This window comes from Coregonus clupeaformis, chromosome 30 (genome assembly GCF_020615455.1).
Source record: "Coregonus clupeaformis isolate EN_2021a chromosome 30, ASM2061545v1, whole genome shotgun sequence".
NCBI classification, from domain to species: domain Eukaryota; kingdom Metazoa; phylum Chordata; class Actinopteri; order Salmoniformes; family Salmonidae; genus Coregonus; species Coregonus clupeaformis.
In genome coordinates, this window is record NC_059221.1 from 20,520,757 (window position 1) to 20,539,622 (window position 18,866).

Genomic DNA, 18,866 nt, shown 5'->3' on the forward strand with positions numbered 1-18,866 from the left:
CGTCTAATCCTTGACAATCCAACAGAACAACCCTGGCCCTTTGAAAGTGAGAAATTCCTATCAAAGTACATCAACCCAGTGAACCAACCCATGAAGTACTAAATTGTTATAACACAAAAAGGTGTTTGGGGAAATGGTAGTCCATTGCAAGAGGATGGAGAACCAAATAAATTTTTCACATTGTCATTAATCATGAGCTGCCAAATGTTCAACAGAAACTTCAAATGGAATTGGACTCCCATGACCTCTTGTGAAAATGTACTGTAATTTCACCCAGTCAGTCCCACATACCTTTTCCCGCCTCAGCTAAACCCCTCAAAAACACAGAGAACATGAATGATGAAGTCATACACCTCAGATCAGTTTACTTTAACATTGTTAATGGTATTTATTTAGAAACAGATCATCTGAACATACAGTAACAAAGCAATCAAACAGCAGCACAACCAAAAAGAAAGACTTGCAAGCCCCAGTATGAGACAAAAACAAATACTTTGATGTATTTCTCATTAAAAAAAGAACACAATTCTGATAACCAGTCAGATTACAATTAAGTTATCTCTGTAGTCAATATAGGTGAAACAGGTGGTAGTACCAAATATCTTGCAATAAATAACTTGCACAAATGATGTCCAACACTATCAGACATTTTCTTTCACTATTAGTCCACATCAGTCCCTTCCTTTCATTTTCATTGGTTGGTTTATATGGCAGTCAGACTTCTCCAGTTTTTTTTCTCTGTACAGGAATTATGTTTAAAGTGTACCTCCATCTTTTTCTCCCATGCCTCTATTTACATCCGCCTCTCATGGCCCTACATATTGGTGCTCCTGGCACTATCCTTGGATTGGCGGATACCATAAAGCCACTTGATCACTCTGGCGTTCCTCTCAATGACCGAGACACCATAGGGAGCCGGCTCTGCAGTCCCACCGTTCTGTTCTTCCTCTTCACCCTCATGGCCTGCACACTCTGACCCAGGAGCACTGGCACTGCGGAACTGTGCGAGGGACACGATGTCCGAGCCCGGCCCCTTCAGCACCTGCATCTCCGAAGGATCCAAACCACACAGGTTGAAGAAGCGCTCCAGGTCAGTACTGGCCCGGGAGTAGCGGTCACTCATGTCTGATTTGGATCGGGTCAGAGAGGGCCGCTTCCTGGAGCTACCGGAGGACAGGCGGGTGACCGACAGGGAGGGCGCGAGTACAGGGTGGTTGGCTGGGAACTGAACGGGGGTAGACGGGGAGTTGGGGGTTGGGGTGTGGTCTTGTGGTGGCGGGGCTGGGACTGGTTTAGGAGATGCAGGGCCTGGTGCATAGGTAGTTCGGGGGTGGAAGAGACAAAGAGGTGACATAGCGTTGTGGATCTGAGTGTGTGGATGCAGAGCCATGGGCTGCATTGGGAGACACATCTGCTGCTGTGCTCTGAAGGGCTTCCTCACTGGCATGGTATGGTGGTGTTGGGGTATTACGTCCACTCTACGTATGGTCACTGCAGTAGGACATCCAGAAGGACTTAGTGGGCCAGAGGCATTTATCCTTAATTTGACTGGGGTGGACCATTCAGGGCAGGGGGTCGGGATCCCCTCAGCAGCCCCAGCAGAGAATGGAGAGGGACAGGGAGAGCTGGTAGTGGTGGTGGGGCAGTCAGGGGCCTGACTACTTTCCACTGGGTCCATGGTAGGGGAGGTGGGGGGCGTTTCAGCCTCACCCACCCCGTTGATCAGGTTACTCAGGTGCTCCAGGTCCAGTGGGGCTCTCCCTTGTTGGGTATAGTTAGGGCGAGGCGGTTGGGTCTTACGGGTGGGCCGCAGGGCAGTAGCCGGGGACATCAGAGGCTTGCGCATGACAGGCGGAGGCACTTTTATTGGCTGCTGCTTGGAGGGGGCCACCTGACTCTTGACGTATTTAGCCTTGTCTGCCGCCAGCCTCTCCACTGCGCTCTGCCTGGGCTCAGCTGCTGCCACTGTTCTTGGTTGGAGGAGGAGGCGATTTGGCATGAGGAGGCGGTTGGGGTTGGGCGTTCTAGCAGCCCTCACTGCCACCGGCTGTCTCAGGACAGGCTGGGGGGTCTCCACAGGCATGCTGGAAGTGGAAGTTAACATGGGTGGGTTGTCCTTGACTCCTGTCTTTCTCCTGCTGTTTTTGGCCACCCAAAGTCAAACTTATTTGGATGTCATCAGCCCAGGATCATACTGTCCCCTGAAAGTTGACAGGATTTTGCTCTTGGCTGATATGATTCCGTCTTCTTCCAGTTCCCACGGGATCCCACTTGAACCCTGGTGCCCTAAAGTCTGGTTGTCCTGCAGAAAAAGGAGAAACACCATCACACATCAACTTACACACCATCAGATAAATGTGTCATCAGAGGAAAGAGACAAAACATACAGGCAAGCAATCAATATAAATACACAGTTACCTCAAAGACAGAGGGAGCACCTACAGAGATACTACCCCAATGTCACTGATACATCAACTCACACAAAGCACTATAAAGTGCTGTGGTTGAGTCAGGGACATTGTAAGTCAACAGTATAATGGCTCCTCCCCCTGCACTCACAAAACCCCAGGATGCAGCCAATCACAACACAGAATGTTATACATCTGAATAGAAAAGGGGCAGGTCGGATGCAGGCCATTGGCTGCGGGTCCAAACACTTTTTAACAATTACACCTACCACCCATCGATCTCAAGAACATAACACAATAAACTTCCACACTTCATTTTCATTCATTGCAAGGCCAGTGAAAAGCCTGAGATTGAGAGAGGACTGAAGAAAAGTGTGGGGGGGCTCACCAGCTGTCAACAAACTATTGTTTGGAGGAATACCCAGACAGAGTCTATCACACACTAACAGCTGTTAGAGGGGAACAATGCCACGCCATCTTTAAATAAAGCTCCCAGTTGCTAGGGGGTTGTGCTGGGCTGGAGCTTCCTCTAGACTGCAGACCCCAGGGTAGTCTGGTTTGTATTTCTGAAACCATAACACTTGACCCACCCATCTAGGAGTTGACTGTAGTCAGTCATCATCAATTCGTTTTCTGAATATTTGTTCTGAACACACATTATATAGGTTTTTTCTACACCAGTACATTTTCTGAAGATCGGTGACCACAGCAACATAAACATGAACTTGAGTAGCGAGTGTAGGCCTGTTATTAACTTCTAAAAATGCTCCTATTGTGTGGTGTCATGCATTGTTGGTAGCTAAAGTGCAAAGATATCAATGACAAACCAGTAATCATTGCTTTATGAAAGAGGAAGAGTGTGAGTTTAAAAGACACCACTAATAGTCTATGTGACAAGACACATTCTCAACATGTTTCTCATTCCACCTCGAGCCAGGCCAACCCCCTGCTGTGGTTAGAGTTATACAACTGTCTCACTGCACTCTCACCTGCATGTCCTTATCTCTTCATCTCAATGTTGCTCCTCCTCTAACTCCTATTGTACACACAGTACAATGTATGTCAATGAGTGCAGAGGACGTTCTATTTTATTAGGCTAAGTTCTCCAAGTACAGTAATACTGAACACACAGTTCTGTAAAGTGGTATGTAAAATGAACAAACAGATCCTTCTCCTTCAACCCAGTCTCAAGTCTCAGCTTGTTCCATTTAGGAAGAAAAAACACCTAACACCATGGGTTGAACCAGGACATTAATGAGAAAACACTAATATAAACTTACAAGCCAGGTATATACATGAACCTGAAAGGATCGCTCACAAACACAGTCAAGGCCTTATAGACGGTCTTGTCCTAGTGTTCTTTGATCCTGTTAGTTTGAAGGCATTGGTTCCTTGGACCCGCACACTTACTCAGGCTTTAAATTCCAATGAAAACTCACCTTTAGAGTAGAAGTAGAATCTTACAGGTCCCCAATGGAACTCTAGGCCTCTCTCTACAGCTCATCACACCACAAAGGATAACAACTATAGAATTCTTCTGTAGCATGTGAATGTGTTCCACAATGGAAGGGAGCAACAGACCAGCCAAACCTGTCAGACGGCTCATGTGCTCCTCCTCCTTCTCCCTCCCCCACCTGACTACTCTGACCAATCACTCCTACATAAGGAAGTAAACTGGCTTCTTCTGTCACATGACAGTTTCCTTTCCTCTAATGATTTATTCAAAGCATGCTGGTGTTTGTAATATTAAACCTGTTAGACAATAACAGACCCATCTCTGATCAGATGCAAACCTCTGAAGAAGGCCAGTGTGTGGACCATAGACTAAAAAGAGGACCGTTGTTGTAGTTGTCAAAATGAAACATAATATTGAAATGAATGGAACATACACTGTGTACAAAACATGCTCTTTCCATGACATAGACTAACCAGGTGAAAGCTATGATCCCTTATCGATGTCACTTGTTAAATCCACTTCAATCAGTGCCGATGACGGGGAGGAGATATGTTAAATTATTTTTAACCCTTGAGACAATTCAGACATGGATTGTGTGTGTGCCATGCAGAGAGTGAATGGGCAAGACAAAATATTTAAGTGCCTTTGAACGGGGTATGGCAGTAGGTGCCAGACTCACCGGTTTGAGTGTCAACAACTGCAATGCTGCTGGGTTTTTCACACTCAAGTTTCCTGTGTGTATCAAGAATGGTCCACCACCCAAAGCACAACCCGCCAACTTGACACAACTGTGAGAAGCATTGGAATCAACATCGGCCAGCATCCCTGTGGAATGCTTTCGACACCTTGTAGAGTCCATGCCCTGATGAATTGAGGCTGTTCTGAGGGCAAAAGACAGTGCAACTCAATATTAGGTTCCTAATGTTTGTACACTCAGTGTATATTCAGACATGAAATGAGAAATTGTTTTCAAAGAATTTATTTATCCTAGTACAACACTTGCAGAAACTGTAGTTTCATCACAATCTCTGAAAAGTGAAAGTTTAAGTGTTTTACATTTCAACAAAAAACATTGAAAACAGGAACCAGCACCCAAGTGTATAAAAATAATAACTAGACTTGAAGTAATGTGTTTTTGATCTAAAAATCAATGAATGTACACTATTTCCTTTTTTGAATATCATACGCTCACATAGGGAGGCTTTACGTCAAAGTGAGAACCACGGTACTCCTTGTATATATCTTGTTATTATTCTATTGTGTTACGATTTCCTTTATTGCTAATTTTTCTTACTTTTTAACTCTGCATTATTGGGAAAGGGCTCTTAAGTAAGCATTTCATGGTAAAGTCGACACCTGTTGTATTCAGCGCACGTGACAAATACATTTTGATTTGATAGGTTGTCAAACATACACAGACACATATGAACATACACACCAACATTCACAGTCCGGGTTAGTGTGCACATATAGTCTTTGGATCTCACTGTGTGGGACCGACACTGTTTTGGTACTCACTTCTCTCACAGAATATTTAGCCAACTATTTGTTCGAACAAAAACGACCAATCATTCTCATAAATGTGTAACATTGAATATAACACTCAGAGTATAAAAAATATATATGCTACAAAAACATAAAGTCAGAATCTTAGTTTATATCGGTCTTGGTGAAATAATATATGACTGAACACTGCCAGCACATTCTTTGCAAAAGAACACAATGTGCATGTTTGGAATCACAGAGACACAGAGCGAGCGAGCGAGAGAGAGACCCATGAAGAAATGTAGAGTAACTACAAAGAAGTGTAGAATCTGAGAAGGAATCCTCAAATCCTTACTGTACATTAATTACATGGTCCTATACAAAGATAAGAATAACTTCCCACAATAATGCTTATGCTCATACTGGAATGAGGGTTCTCTCTCCACAAATTCACTTGAAAATAATGCAAAGTGAATTTCTTCCCGTTTCTGAGAAAAACCTATACATGAGTAAATCCTATAACATGTACTGCGGGAACACAGTGACATTTTCTTACAAAATTTTACAGAACTTCCTAGATGGATGCCAGAGTCACTCTACTGTGCAAAAAGTGCCCGAAACGATTTACAAACACAAAACATATAACATTGTTATTTTATATCTGATCACTCTAATACGTCTTACAGTCACTCTCTCTGTTTCCTCATGCCTTCTTATAGTACAGTAGTTTAATCTTTGAATGATTCTGCTGCATAGGAGTATTGTATTCAAAGTATCCCCAACATGTTACAGATGAATATGTATAATTTATTGTGATACTGGACATGGGCTTGATCGTTGGAAAACAGAACTTTCACTGTGAGGGTCAAACTTAGGAGATGGCACAGTTGTTGTCTTTGTCCTTTGCACCAAGGCTATTGGCCCTTCTCTTCCTTCTCAGGCTGTTTCTCAACCCCCTGTCCTTCTCTCCTTCCCTCTCTCCTTCCCTCTCTCTGTCCACGGACTGGGGCCTGTGGGTTAGCTGGGGGGGCAGGGGGATGAGCTGCCCCAGGAAATAACCCTCTTCCTCTGAGTCTGAGGAAGAGGAGCAGGTTGAGCAGGAGTCCTCATGTTTTTTGTACTGGGTTGGCTGGAGGGTAAGTGATGGGGGCTCTGTGGTGCCAGGGGAAGAGAGTGAAACCCTCTCCCTCGCTCCTCTCCATTCTAGAGCATCCAGACGGGGCCTATCCGGCCGAGAGTGACGGAAACGTCTCTCTGTGCCTAGGTGGAGAGTGGAGTCGGAGGCCACACGGCCGCGGTTCCACCCCCGCCGTAAACTACGATGTTGGTATGAACCATCTGTGAGGAGACGCAAAAAATGAGAGACGGTTGGCCATTGTGATGAAAATAAAAAAGAGAAGAAGGAAAATAAAAAAAAAGTAGTCTGTCTCTTACCCAGTAGGTCCATTTGAGGTGGAATGCCCCTCTGCATATGTAACCTGCGCCCAAAACCTCCATCCTCTTCCTCCCCCTCCGCCTGTTCTTCCTCCCCCTCTCTTCTCTCCTCATTCTCCTCCTCTTCTTCCTCCTCCTCATCCACCGAGTAGCTGCAGCTGATTGGCTCTCGGAAACTGACCCTGGCTGTTCCGCTGCGACTTGATTGGGGGCTAGGGTCAGGGGGGCTTGGCTCTGGTAGGTGCAGACTTGGCCTGTTCATCAAATCACTAGACTTGGTGGGTAGAGGGGGTGGGAGGGGCAGAGGGTCAGCAGGACTGGGATGGTTTAGTGATGCAGGTAAGGAGGAGTTCCTCGGGGGAGGAAACACTGGGAAGAGGGAGAGGGAACAAATAAAATACCTCCATTTAGAAATAAAAAAAGCAAAGGATACAATTACTGTTCAATCACCTCACAATAACAGGAGGTGAGGAAGATTTGGTTACAGATTTACAGAATACTACTCAACTCTTGCTTGTGGCCAATTGTATCTAACAGAGCACCACATTTAACTGTTTCATTCTGAACAGTCCCACTTTAATTTATGATGCATGTTATTGCCTTGTGTAATACCTTGCATAACTTGACTAGTCCTCTCCACCCAGTTCCCACAGTCCTTTGCAGTAGACGTTCCTCTACTAAAACTGGTGAGGGGGTGTCCCGCATAGCCATTGGGCTCTCCTAAATACTCCAGACTACTGCCTGGATGCTTGTCACAATCTCCAGGGTGCAAACTGCTGAGTGATTGGTCAACAGGCCAAGATGGTCCCCAGTTATTGGCTAAGTGACAATGGGGAAGGGGAGAGTAGGACCCTCTGAGGTTAGGATGACCGATGAGTGATGGAAGGATACCATTTGGAACATTAGTAGAGATGTGAACACCTGGGAGACAGATTAAATGAAGATAAAACACACCTTGTTTGAATAGAAAAGGCTATGTAATCTTTGACAATTTCTAAATTCTATTGTTTTGATCATGTGATCAAAGTTAATTTGGATAAAAGAGCCTGCTAAATAAGTAAAATAATCTTTCTTCAATTCCATTCCCTGCAGGCTATCTTATGTTTGTATGTGTATGAGTATTACACAGCTGTTACATGCTGTGGAAATAAAAAGGCTCAGGCATGACCTACATAACATGTAAATGCCATCTACATCTATGTATGTACAGTATGCCCCTACGTCTATTTTCTAGTGCAGCATGAATGTAGACTTCTCCTGGGACAACAGGGATGTTGGCTCCATCTGGTGGTTGCTGTGAGGAGCAGCGCTGCGGCTGCTGGATTTTCTCATCTGTCTCACAGCGTCTGTGCTGCGGATGCCGGCTCTGGAGGGCTGAGTCACACGAGTCTGAGTTATCTGGATCCTCTCCCAGGGAGCAGGGCCTGGAGCAAAAGATGAGGCCCCCACGCGGGAGGAAGGGCCGCCCCAGCAGGGGGAGCCGACAGCGGGCACAGCAGAAACACGACTCGGCAGCATGCCAGTGCTGGCCCTCATAGGTCATTTGCCCCTGGTCTATACCTGGAAGACAAAGAGAGCGGGTCTAAGAAAATTGTCTGTGTGTGAGTGTGTATGGATTTCCCTATGTGTTAGTGTGTATGTATTTCTCTCTGTTTGAGTGTGTATACTTCTCTCTGTGTGAGTGGTTGTATATTTCTCTGTGTAAGTGTGTATATGTTTCCCTTTGTGCAAACATGGACCTGTGTTGTTGCAGTACCTATGTGTTCCCCACAGGTGTCACAGTACTCTGCATAGAGGGACTCATAGCAGGAGCAGCAGTATGGCCGGCTCTCCCTCATGATGTACCGCTGTCCTCCCAACGCTGCTTCACACTCAAAACAACAGAAGTGCTTCATATGCCAGTGTCGACCCTCTGCCTCCGTACACTCATCCGCTAGAATTATCTGCATTTCAGAAAGAGAGGAGGAGAGAGACAGAGGGAGAGAGAGAGAGAGAGATAGAGCGAGAGAGTGGGTGGAAAAAAGGGGCTCAGCAAATCAAATTTCTGGTTTATGTGGAATGAAATCTCTGTTTCTCTGAAAGACTGTCTTTACAGTGTGACAGGGTTATATCCTCTAAGGACTTGTGAAGGTCAATCATGACAGACCTATTAGTCTACTTCAACTAATCTCTTAAGTCACAAATACAGAGGGTCTAAACAAGAGTCAGTGTGTGTGTGTGTGTGTGTGTGTGAGGAAGAGAGATTTAAAAGGTGCTTGTGGAACAACAACATATGGCTGGCTCATTGAGGGACTAGATGTTCCTCTAGGGTCTACAGGCATGTAAATCAAATAAAGACACACTCTTCCAGCCCTGAGTACGAGTCTGCCAAAGATACAAATCTCCTCATAAGAGTCAGTATTAGAACTGGAGAGTGGCGATTTGAAATGGAGATTTGTAGACAGGGCAGAGAGTGTATAAGCAGAGAGTGGATACACAGTTTGGAGAGCTTTGTGGACAGCACAGGGCAGCACAGTACAGTGGGGGAAAAAAGTATTTAGTCAGCCACCAATTGTGCAAGTTCTCCCACTTAAAAAGATGAGAGAGGCCTGTAATTTTCATCATAGGTACACGTCAACTATGACAGACAAAATGAGAAGAAAAAAAATCAAGAAAATCACATTGTAGGATTTTTAATGAATTTATTTGCAAATTATGGTGGAAAATAAGTATTTGGTCAATAACAAAAGTTTCTCAATACTTTGTTGTATACCCTTTGTTGGCAATGACACAGGTCAAACGTTTTCTGTAAGTCTTCACAAGGTTTTCACACACTGTTGCTGGTATTTTGGCCCATTCCTCCATGCAGATCTCCTCTAGAGCAGTGATGTTTTGGGGCTGTCGCTGGGCAACACAGACTTTCAACTCCCTCCAAAGATTTTCTATGGGGTTGAGATCTGGAGACTGGCTAAGCCACTCCAGGACCTTGAAATGCTTCTTACGAAGCCACTCCTTCGTTGCCCGGGCGGTGTGTTTGGGATCATTGTCATGCTGAAAGACCCAGCCACGTTTCATCTTCAATGGCCTTGCTGATGGAAGGTGGTTTTCACTCAAAATCTCACGATACATGGCCCCATTCATTCTTTTCTTTACACGGATCAGTCGTCCTGGTCCCTTTGCAGAAAACAGCCCCAAAGCATGATGTTTCCACCCCCATGCTTCACAGTAGGTATGGTGTTCTTTGGATGCAACTCAGCATTCTTTGTCCTCCAAACACGACGAGTTGAGTTTTTACCAAAAAGTTCTATTTTGGTTTCATCTGACCATATGACATTCTCCCAATCCTCTTCTGGATCATCCAAATGCACTCTAGCAAACTTCAGACGGGCCTGGACATGTACTGGCTTAAGCAGGGGACACGTCTGGCACTGCAGGATTTGAGTCCCTGGCGGCGTAGTGTGTTACTGATGGTAGGCTTTGTTACTTTGGTCCCAGCTCTCTGCAGGTCATTCACTAGGTCCTCCCGTGTGGTTCTGGGATTTTTGCTCACCGTTCTTGTGATAATTTTGACCCACGGGGTGAGATCTTGCGTGGAGCCCCCAGATCGAGGGAGATTATCAGTGGTCTTGTATGTCTTCCATTTCCTAATAATTGCTCCCACAGTTGATTTCTTCAAACCAAGCTGCTTACCTATTGCAGATTCAGTCTTCCCAGCCTGGTGCAGGTCTACAATTTTGTTTCTGGTGTCCTTTGACAGCTCTTTGGTCATGGCCATAGTGGAGTTTGGAGTGTGACTGTTTGAGGTTGTGGACAGGTGTCTTTTATACTGATAACAAGTTCAAACAGGTGCCATTAATACAGGTAACGAGTGGAGGACAGAGGAGCCTCTTAAAGAAGAAGTTACAGGTCTGTGAGAGCCAGAAATCTTGCTTGTTTGTAGGTGACCAAATACTTATTTTCCACCATAATTTGCAAATAAATTCATTAAAAATCCTACAATGTGATTTTCTGGATTTTTTCTCTCTCAATTTGTCTGTCATAGTTGACGTGTACCTATGATTAAAATTACAGGCCTCTCTCATCTTTTTAAGTGGGAGAACTTGCACAATTGGTGGCTGACTAAATACTTTTTTCCCCCACTGTATATGAGCAGACAGCACACCTAGTATGGAGAGATTTGTTGACAGGACAGGGCCTACAGAGTGTATGAGCAGACAGTGGACTGGATACACAGTAAGCATATATTTGTTGAGCGGACATGACAGGGCAGAGTCAATCACCTCATCACAGGCTTGGCAGCGCGGTTTGATCCTCTCAGCGTGGTGCCTGCCACAGTAGATCTGTCCATCCTGGTAGAAGTAGATGAGGTCCACCAGCAGCTCAGTACAGGAGGCACACTGGAAACATTGAGGGTGCCAGCAGCTCCCGTGACCCGCCCGGCTGGCAAACACCGCTATGTCCCCACCACAGATCTGTCTGCCACACTGAAACACAGAGAGAGAGACAGAGAGACAAAACAACAGGTAAACAAAATGTAAATGAGCATGTGAGAACACAGTGTATACATACCAGACCTCAGTTCAAATACATCCCAGCTAGCACATTTGGTTCCTTGGAAGTTGTGGAAACATACATTTTTGGTTTTCCATTGGTTCTGGGAATGAAGCCACACGTTTCCTGACCGGTAAAACTGAACATTTTTTAAACGCTCTGAGAACGGAACTAAACATTTTGCCTGTTCTGGGAACGTTTATATTTAGGTTGCAGGGAGGTTCTGAGAACGTTTTACTGTGGTTCCTTGACAGTTTTCCTGGGAGGTTTTATTAACGCCCAGAAAACTAAAATTATAGGTTATTTGTAGGTTTTTGAAAAACGTAACTTTTACTGAATGTTTCTACACTGCTAGATTATTTTGGGTTCATTTTTTTGAACTCCAAGCACAGATAGGACACATGGAAATTCATTTCCTTAGGCATCAATCATGGAAACACATGTATTTTTATTGTGACACCATCAGTGAGATTCGAATGTATAATCCTCTGTTCTCTATCCATGACATTAATTCACTGCGCCACCAGGATGGAGAAAGCCTGACATGTTTCTAGTCTATTCAAACATACCCCATTTCAAAGGAAACAAGCACTCATTAAGATCAGGTGTGGCCAAATAGTGGGCGAGACCAACATACCTGAACACACTTAACAAGATAGAGGATAGAGAGCGTTTTATTGATGCTGAGAACGTAATGTACATGTTTTTAAATAACATTCTTATAACGTTCTCTGAACGTTACAAACATTTTCTTGTGGTTTTTATGGAAAGTTTTCTTAATGTTCTTGGAACAATTTGAGAACATGACTTTAAATAGAACCATAAGGAAACCTGTAGGAAACATTATGCAGAAGTACTGAAATTCCCACAGAAGAATGTTGTTTCTTTAAGTCTCTGAACTACTTGAGACCATTCCCAATGTAAAACCAGTTGAGGAACGTTCCTAGAACATTCCCAAATTGAAATTAAATGTAACCATGTTTGAACTTTTAGGGAACGTTCTGTTAAAGTAATGCTAGCACGCATGGTTGATTTACATCATTGCCCTACTATGTAAATAGAGGACATCCAAGAAGGAAAATTAATAACTTCAGTGGGGTAAGGAAATGTTCAACCTATAATTAACTAACTAGTTAATTTATAAATGAAACATACATTTGATTAGCTAGATGATTTCGAGTTGATAGCAAGCTAAAGTTATTAGCTGGCTGACTTTCTATGGGCTGAACAATGCAAGCTAACAGTTGCAACTTGCTAGCCACACGATCGTAACGTTTAACAGGTTACAGTTGTCTAATATGTCACTCGTTTTAGTGTAGAAGGTTTGTTATAACGTTTGGAAAATGTGTGTGATGATTTATGCGCCCTATTCCTGATGTTAGCGGCAAACGATGTCTGAAGTCCAAAGGTTTGTGCTAGCTAGCTACTGTGTGTGTGTTTGTTTGTTTATTACGGAAGGGCTGGCTACAAACGGAAGGGCTGGGGCGGTCCTACGTAAAACAGTACATCGTGATTCATTCAATTCAGAAAGGGGATATCCAACCAGCGTATTGTGCCTGCCGTCTTGAAAGGGCACAACCCCTTCATTATACAGTGGGGGAAAAAAGTATTTAGTCAGCCACCAATTGTGCAAGTTCTCCCACTTAAAAAGATGAGAGGCCTGTAATTTTCATCATAGGTACACGTCAACTATGACAGACAAAATTAGAAAAAAAATCCAGAAAATCACATTGTAGGATTTTTAATGGATTTATTTGAAAATTATGGTGGAAAATAAGTATTTGGTCAATAACAAAAGTTTCTCAATACTTTGTTATATACCCTTTGTTGGCAATGACACAGGTCAAACGTTTTCTGTAAGTCTTCACAAGGTTCACACACACTGTTGCTGGTATTTTGGCCCATTCCTCCATGCAGATCTCCTCTAGAGCAGTGATGTTTTGGGGCTGTCGCTGGGCAACACGGACTTTCAACTCCCCTCCAAAGATTTTCTATGGGGTTGAGATCTGGAGACTGGCTAGGCCACTCCAGGACCTTGAAATGCTTCTTACAAAGCCACTCCTTCGTTGCCCGGGCGGTGTGTTTGGGATCATTGTCATGCTGAAAGACCCAGCCACGTTTCATCTTCAATGCCCTTGCTGATGGAAGGAGGTTTTCACTCAAAATCTCACGATACATGGCCCCATTCATTCTTTCCTTTACACGGATCAGTCGTCCTGGTCCATTTGCAGAAAAACAGCCACAAAGCATGATGTTTCCACCCCCATGCTTCACAGTAGGTATGGTGTTCTTTGGATGCAACTCAGCATTCTTTGTCCTCCAAACACGACGAGTTGAGTTTTTACCAAAAAGTTCTATTTTGGTTTCATCTGACCATATGACATTCTCCCAATCCTCTTCTGGATCATCCAAATGCACTCTAGCAAACTTCAGACGGGCCTGGACATGTACTGGCTTAAGCAGGGGGGACACGTCTCGCACTGCAGGATTTGAGTCCCTGGCGGCGTAGTGTGTTACTGATGGTAGGCTTTGTTACTTTGGTCCCAGTTCTCTGCAGGTCATTCACTAGGTCCCCCCGTGTGGTTCTGGGATTTTTGCTCACCGTTCTTGTGATAATTTTGACCCCACGGGGTGAGATCTTGCGTGGAGCCCCAGATCGAGGGAGATTATCAGTGGTCTTGTATGTCTTCCATTTCCTAATAATTGCTCCCACAGTTGATTTCTTCAAACCAAGCTGCTTACCTATTGCAGATTCAGTCTTCCCAGCCTGGTGCAGGTCTACAATTTTGTTTCTGGTGTCCTTTGACAGCTCTTTGGTCTTGGCCATAGTGGAGTTTGGAGTGTGACTGTTTGAGGTTGTGGACAGGTGTCTTTTATACTGATAACAAGTTCAAACAGGTGCCATTAATACAGGTAACGAGTGGAGGACAGAGGAGCCTCTTAAAGAAGAAGTTACAGGTCTGTGAGAGCCAGAAATCTTGCTTGTTTGTAGGTGACCAAATACTTATTTTCCACCATAATTTGCAAATAAATTCATTAAAAATCCTACAATGTGATTTTCTGGATTTTTTTTCCTCAATTTGTCTGTCATAGTTGACGTGTACCTATGATGAAAATTACAGGCCTCTCTCATCTTTTTAAGTGGAAGAACTTGCACAATTGGTGGCTGACTAAATACTTTTTTCCCCCACTGTAGTTGCTTTGTGCAGACACATCAAAGCAGCCATTCCAGACTCAAGTCAAGGACGCAGAGGTTGGTGTTAGCAAGACTAACTATCCTGCACCATTCCCAGAATGTTGTGGGAAGGTTGTATGCAAAATAACCATAGGACAACCACACTCTCACCAAGCTATGTGCTTGGCTTGATGTGTATTTCAGTATATGGTATTTAAAATGCTTTTTTTCTGTGTATTTGAGTCTTTTCAAAAGAGCCCAAAATAAGTACTTTTGTGTATTTGAATGGTTATCTGTAAAAACCAAATAGTCTAACAAATTGTATTTGAGAGTATTTTAAAATTTGAGAGTATTTTAAAATACTTATTTCAAACTAAATGCATGGGAGTGTATTTGAGTCAGTGTATTTGAATATTTTCAAATATTTTCCAAGTGTATTTACAAATACATAAAAATATTAAACTACTTGTCTTTTCAAATAAAATTTATCTGAATACTTACTTCGAATGTATGTGAAAGTAATTGAGATATTTGAACCCAGGTCTAATACATACACCAAAAACTGGAGAATTCCCTAATTCCTCCTGTCTCCATCTCCCTGGTCCCTCACTCTCACAGTCTCCATCCCACCCTAGTCTCCTCCCTGATCTCCCACCCCCTCCCTTAGCAGTATCTACCTGTTGGCAGATGGCTCCGGTCATGGTGACAGGGAACATTCTGACCATGCCTCTGCCCAGGTTCTCCCTTTTCCTCTGCTGACTGAACATACGCAGCTCCTTCTTCTCCTCCTCATCCAGATGGTTACAGTATTGAGGCTGGAAACACAAAACACATACAGAAGTTATAATGCCAACTCAAGCAGAACAGACTAGTGAGGAACAACACAAAACAACTACATTACAGCCAAGAGGCTAGGGAAACCAAAATCTCACCCAGACGTGCAGTACAGTATTAGAGAATAGTTATAATGCTGAGTCAGACAAGCGTCACAGAAAACAATCATATTACAGCCCAGGGGCTTTAGGACAACCAAAACCCCACACAGTTACAGTATTAGCGACTGTTACCTCACTGTCGTGAGCTGGTAGCTGGTGGAGGAGCTGTTTTATGCGGTACCGCTCTCCTGGGCTGTTAGCATAGGGCACTCTGTCCTCCGGGATACAGCTGAAATACTGATACACCTGCATTAAAACAAGCATGATCAGACACACACTTCTTTGAGCGGGGCTGCGAGGCAGTTTTTTTTACCCTGTGTGTATGCAAATAAGATTGTGTGTTGAAGTTTAAACATACAGGTAACTGCCAAAATAAAGGAAACACCTGAGTAAATGAGCCATACAAAGTATATTAAAAGCTGGTTCTGACCTGTTCAGGCTTGAGTCCAGGCGGGACCCAGGCGTACTCCTCAGAGGCGCAGCCTGAGTCGTCGTCGGAGATGGAGTGTCTCTGGAAGTCTGAGACCAGCTTCACCATCATCCTCTCCAGCTGGCCCGGCACCGCCCGCACTGCATGCTCCTCACGCACACACTTACAGTGCACACAGATCTTCCTGTGGATGGAAAGAGACTGATGGTGGGAGCAATATATGGCAACCAGAATACTTCCTTCCTGTGTAGGAAAGAGCGGACAAAAGGTCCAATACATGGCAACCTAGAGTATTGCACAGATGCAACACCCACCAAAAAGAGGGCCAAGACTGAACAGTTTGCAACCGTGCTACTAACAGATTTTTTACACATCTTATTATCTAATCATAAAAACTTGCCATTGATTGCCAACATATGCCAACCGCTCCAATAGACTCATTCACATGTCCACACATCCATACTGTCTGTAATCAAGTATTCCATGGCATGAACATACTTTGCGTTAGATACATGATGTAATTAGCAAGCCCACAAACATTCTTGAGCATGACTCAATATGACTCCCTGCATTACAGTCACGCATTACTAAGATAACAAGCAGGTGTTCATCCAAGGAGAGGCACGTCACAAACTCACACACAGACCCAGTCAAATACTCACTGCGCAGAAGCTAAAATGAGCATGTAGTCAAACTGCAAACTGACATGCACACCCGCATTCAGTCTAACAGTGACACCGTCGACACACACACACACACACACACACACAACTGGATGAGGTAGCTGACCATTGTCTGATTACCTGCTGAAGGAGACTGACCCCAGCCCGTTGAGGGGACATATTTAACACCTTGTCACCTATGGTAAACATACTGCTAAGTCTCATCTCTTCTTGAATCAGACCCTGCATATTAAAGGAAAACTCCACTCAAAAATGATTTCTGTACTTTCTGTATTTTTTTCATACATTGATATTGGACTTTCATGAAGCAAATTGCCACATCATCATGATGATGCGTTTTCCAATATCTTGAAAACCTGACATGCAAAACATTTATCAACAGTGGACTAATAAAAATATCGTTTTTTTGTGGATTTTTTCTTTAAGATTCCCACCAGTGAGCTAGCAGGAAATGAGGTCACTGACGTAAGCCTGGGCCTGGCCGTCCCACAGTGGTTAATACAGATGTAGGATCTTAATTTGAGCCAGTCTGCTACAGAAGGAAAATTATCCTGCAGCAACAGGAAATGTTTTTCGTAAGGTAAAATCAAGTCTGAAATTTCTAAGTGAAAATTACAAACTTCAGAAGCCTTTTTAAACCTCAAAAGTTTTTAATGACCTGCATTGCAGGAAAGTTCTCCTGCAACAGGTTGATTCAATTAAGATCCTACATCTGTAGCAGGAGGAAGAAAAGATGGAGGTGGAGGGAGCATTACATGTGTGTGGATGCATCAGTGTGTGGGCTGCTGTATATACAGTATCTCTCTGGCTCTTGTGTGATTGCATAACAGGCCCTCAGCTGGTATTTGCGGCTCAAGGCCTGCTCCTCAGGCACAGATGGAGGACAAAGCCGCTTTGCGTAGACATCCCCCCCCCCCCTTTAACCCAGCCATAACCAAAACGCCAGCACTAAACACACCCACACACACACACACTCTCTCTCTCTCGCGCTCTCTCTCTCTGACCAGAGGCCAATCCTTTCATGTGGATAAACGGCACTCACTTTCAGTCAGTCCCCGGTTTTAAAGTCTCCCACCCCATCCTTACTACTATTACCTTCCCATTAAAATATGTAGCGCTTTCCTTCAGTCTGCTGCTCTTCAGTCTGCTGATACTATGATATCTATGCCTTTGCTGTACGTTTACTTTTGCTCCTTTAGCGGATTGCTTCCATCACTGGCTGCCATAGCTCCTTAAAAGGCCAGGTTGTAGTGCAGCAGGTCCAGTATAAATCATGGAAAACGTAGCAGGTCACCTCAGGGTAAGCCATTCTGGCAAGACTCACTAGCCACAATCTGGCCCCAGCTGTTTGTCCTCAGAGCCTGTACATGCGTGCATTTAAGAGGCACAGTACGACACCATGTGTGTACGTGTGTGTTTCTTTATTTGTGTGTGTGTGTGTGTGTGTGTGTGTGTGTGTGTGTGTGTGTGTGTGTGTGTGGTACAGATGACCTCCAGCATGCAGGCAGCAGGAAAACAACTACAAATGTACCAGGAAATGTTATCCAGCCACCCACCAACTACTCAAAATGATGGAGGTTATCAGTAAAATAAATCAGCAAAGAGTTGTCCAGAGTATAGTTGCCATGTCCAACATTAAACCTAATTACGTCAGCCAGAGCTAGAAAGCAGTTTCTAAACCAATTTATTTTAAATTATGTGGACTGTGCGTGCAAATGTGCTTGAGTGTTATTAACCTAGTTGTATCTCCTTGCCAGCCTGGAAAGACATCTAGCTGGCCATTAAGAGTATATTTAGCTATGCTCAGATGGAATGCCAGGATGGCACACACACCCTCCACAGCCACACCCAGTTACTGCCACCAAGCGGCCTCAGAAATGACCAGCATCATTACTGTGGTTACAGAGCATGGGCAGATACTGATGTGATCTGTTTAGCTTGTAATCCATGTTACGCCTCCGCGTCAGCGTACTGTGGCTGTAACAGTTGTTGTTGAGGCATCTTTCTTTGTGGTGATGTGAGACTGGTAGTGGATAATCCCATACATGACTGACTGATGGGCAGTATACAGTGGGGAGAACAAGTATTTGATACACTGCCGATTTTGCAGGTTTTCCTACTTACAAAGCATGTAGAGGTCTGTAATTTTTATCATAGGTACACTTCAACTGTGAGAGATGGAATCTAAAACAAAAATCCAGAAAATCACATTGTATGATTTTTAAGTAATTAATTTGCATTCTATTGCATGACATAAGTATTTGATACATCAGAAAAGCAGAACTTAATATTTGGTACAGAAACCTTTGTTTGCAATTACAGAGACCATA

The 18,866-nt window shown here is 43.9% G+C and overlaps 2 protein-coding genes across 3 annotated transcripts in view; both read right to left on the reverse strand.

The window, feature by feature from the left end:
* Window positions 1–359: 359 nt before the first annotated feature.
* On the reverse strand, window positions 360–4,016 carry LOC121546697 (protein FAM110A). 2 transcript variants are annotated; one of them, XM_041857927.2, is made up of 2 exons: window positions 3,848–4,016; window positions 360–2,302 (listed from the first exon to the last, which is right to left on the reverse strand). In XM_041857927.2, exon 2 carries the CDS (start codon window positions 2,102–2,104, stop codon window positions 815–817), a length of 1,290 nt encoding a protein of 429 aa, XP_041713861.1. In that variant the 5' UTR covers window positions 2,105–2,302; window positions 3,848–4,016; the 3' UTR covers window positions 360–814. The 2 variants fall into 2 exon arrangements, with proteins under 2 accessions (XP_041713861.1, XP_041713862.1); XM_041857928.2 differs by lacking the exon at window positions 3,848–4,016 and adding an exon at window positions 2,419–2,520.
* Window positions 4,017–4,836: 820 nt separating this feature from the next.
* LOC121545676 (prickle-like protein 2) overlaps window positions 4,837–18,866 on the reverse strand; it is a 41,534-nt gene continuing 27,504 nt past the window's right edge. The window contains exons 3-11 of the mRNA XM_041856427.2: window positions 15,854–16,037; window positions 15,556–15,669; window positions 15,166–15,303; window positions 11,043–11,246; window positions 8,540–8,726; window positions 8,005–8,343; window positions 7,396–7,704; window positions 6,784–7,152; window positions 4,837–6,687 (exon numbers count right to left, since the gene is read on the reverse strand). Coding sequence (XP_041712361.1) covers window positions 6,221–6,687; window positions 6,784–7,152; window positions 7,396–7,704; window positions 8,005–8,343; window positions 8,540–8,726; window positions 11,043–11,246; window positions 15,166–15,303; window positions 15,556–15,669; window positions 15,854–16,037 — 2,311 coding nt within the window. The 3' untranslated portion in view covers window positions 4,837–6,220. The remainder of the gene's footprint in view (window positions 6,688–6,783; window positions 7,153–7,395; window positions 7,705–8,004; window positions 8,344–8,539; window positions 8,727–11,042; window positions 11,247–15,165; window positions 15,304–15,555; window positions 15,670–15,853; window positions 16,038–18,866) is intronic.

Coding starts and splice junctions, on each gene's coding strand:
- LOC121546697 (XM_041857927.2), bottom strand. CDS start 2,104: ATGTTAACTTCCACTTCCAGCATGCCTGTGGAGACCCCCCAGCCTGTC.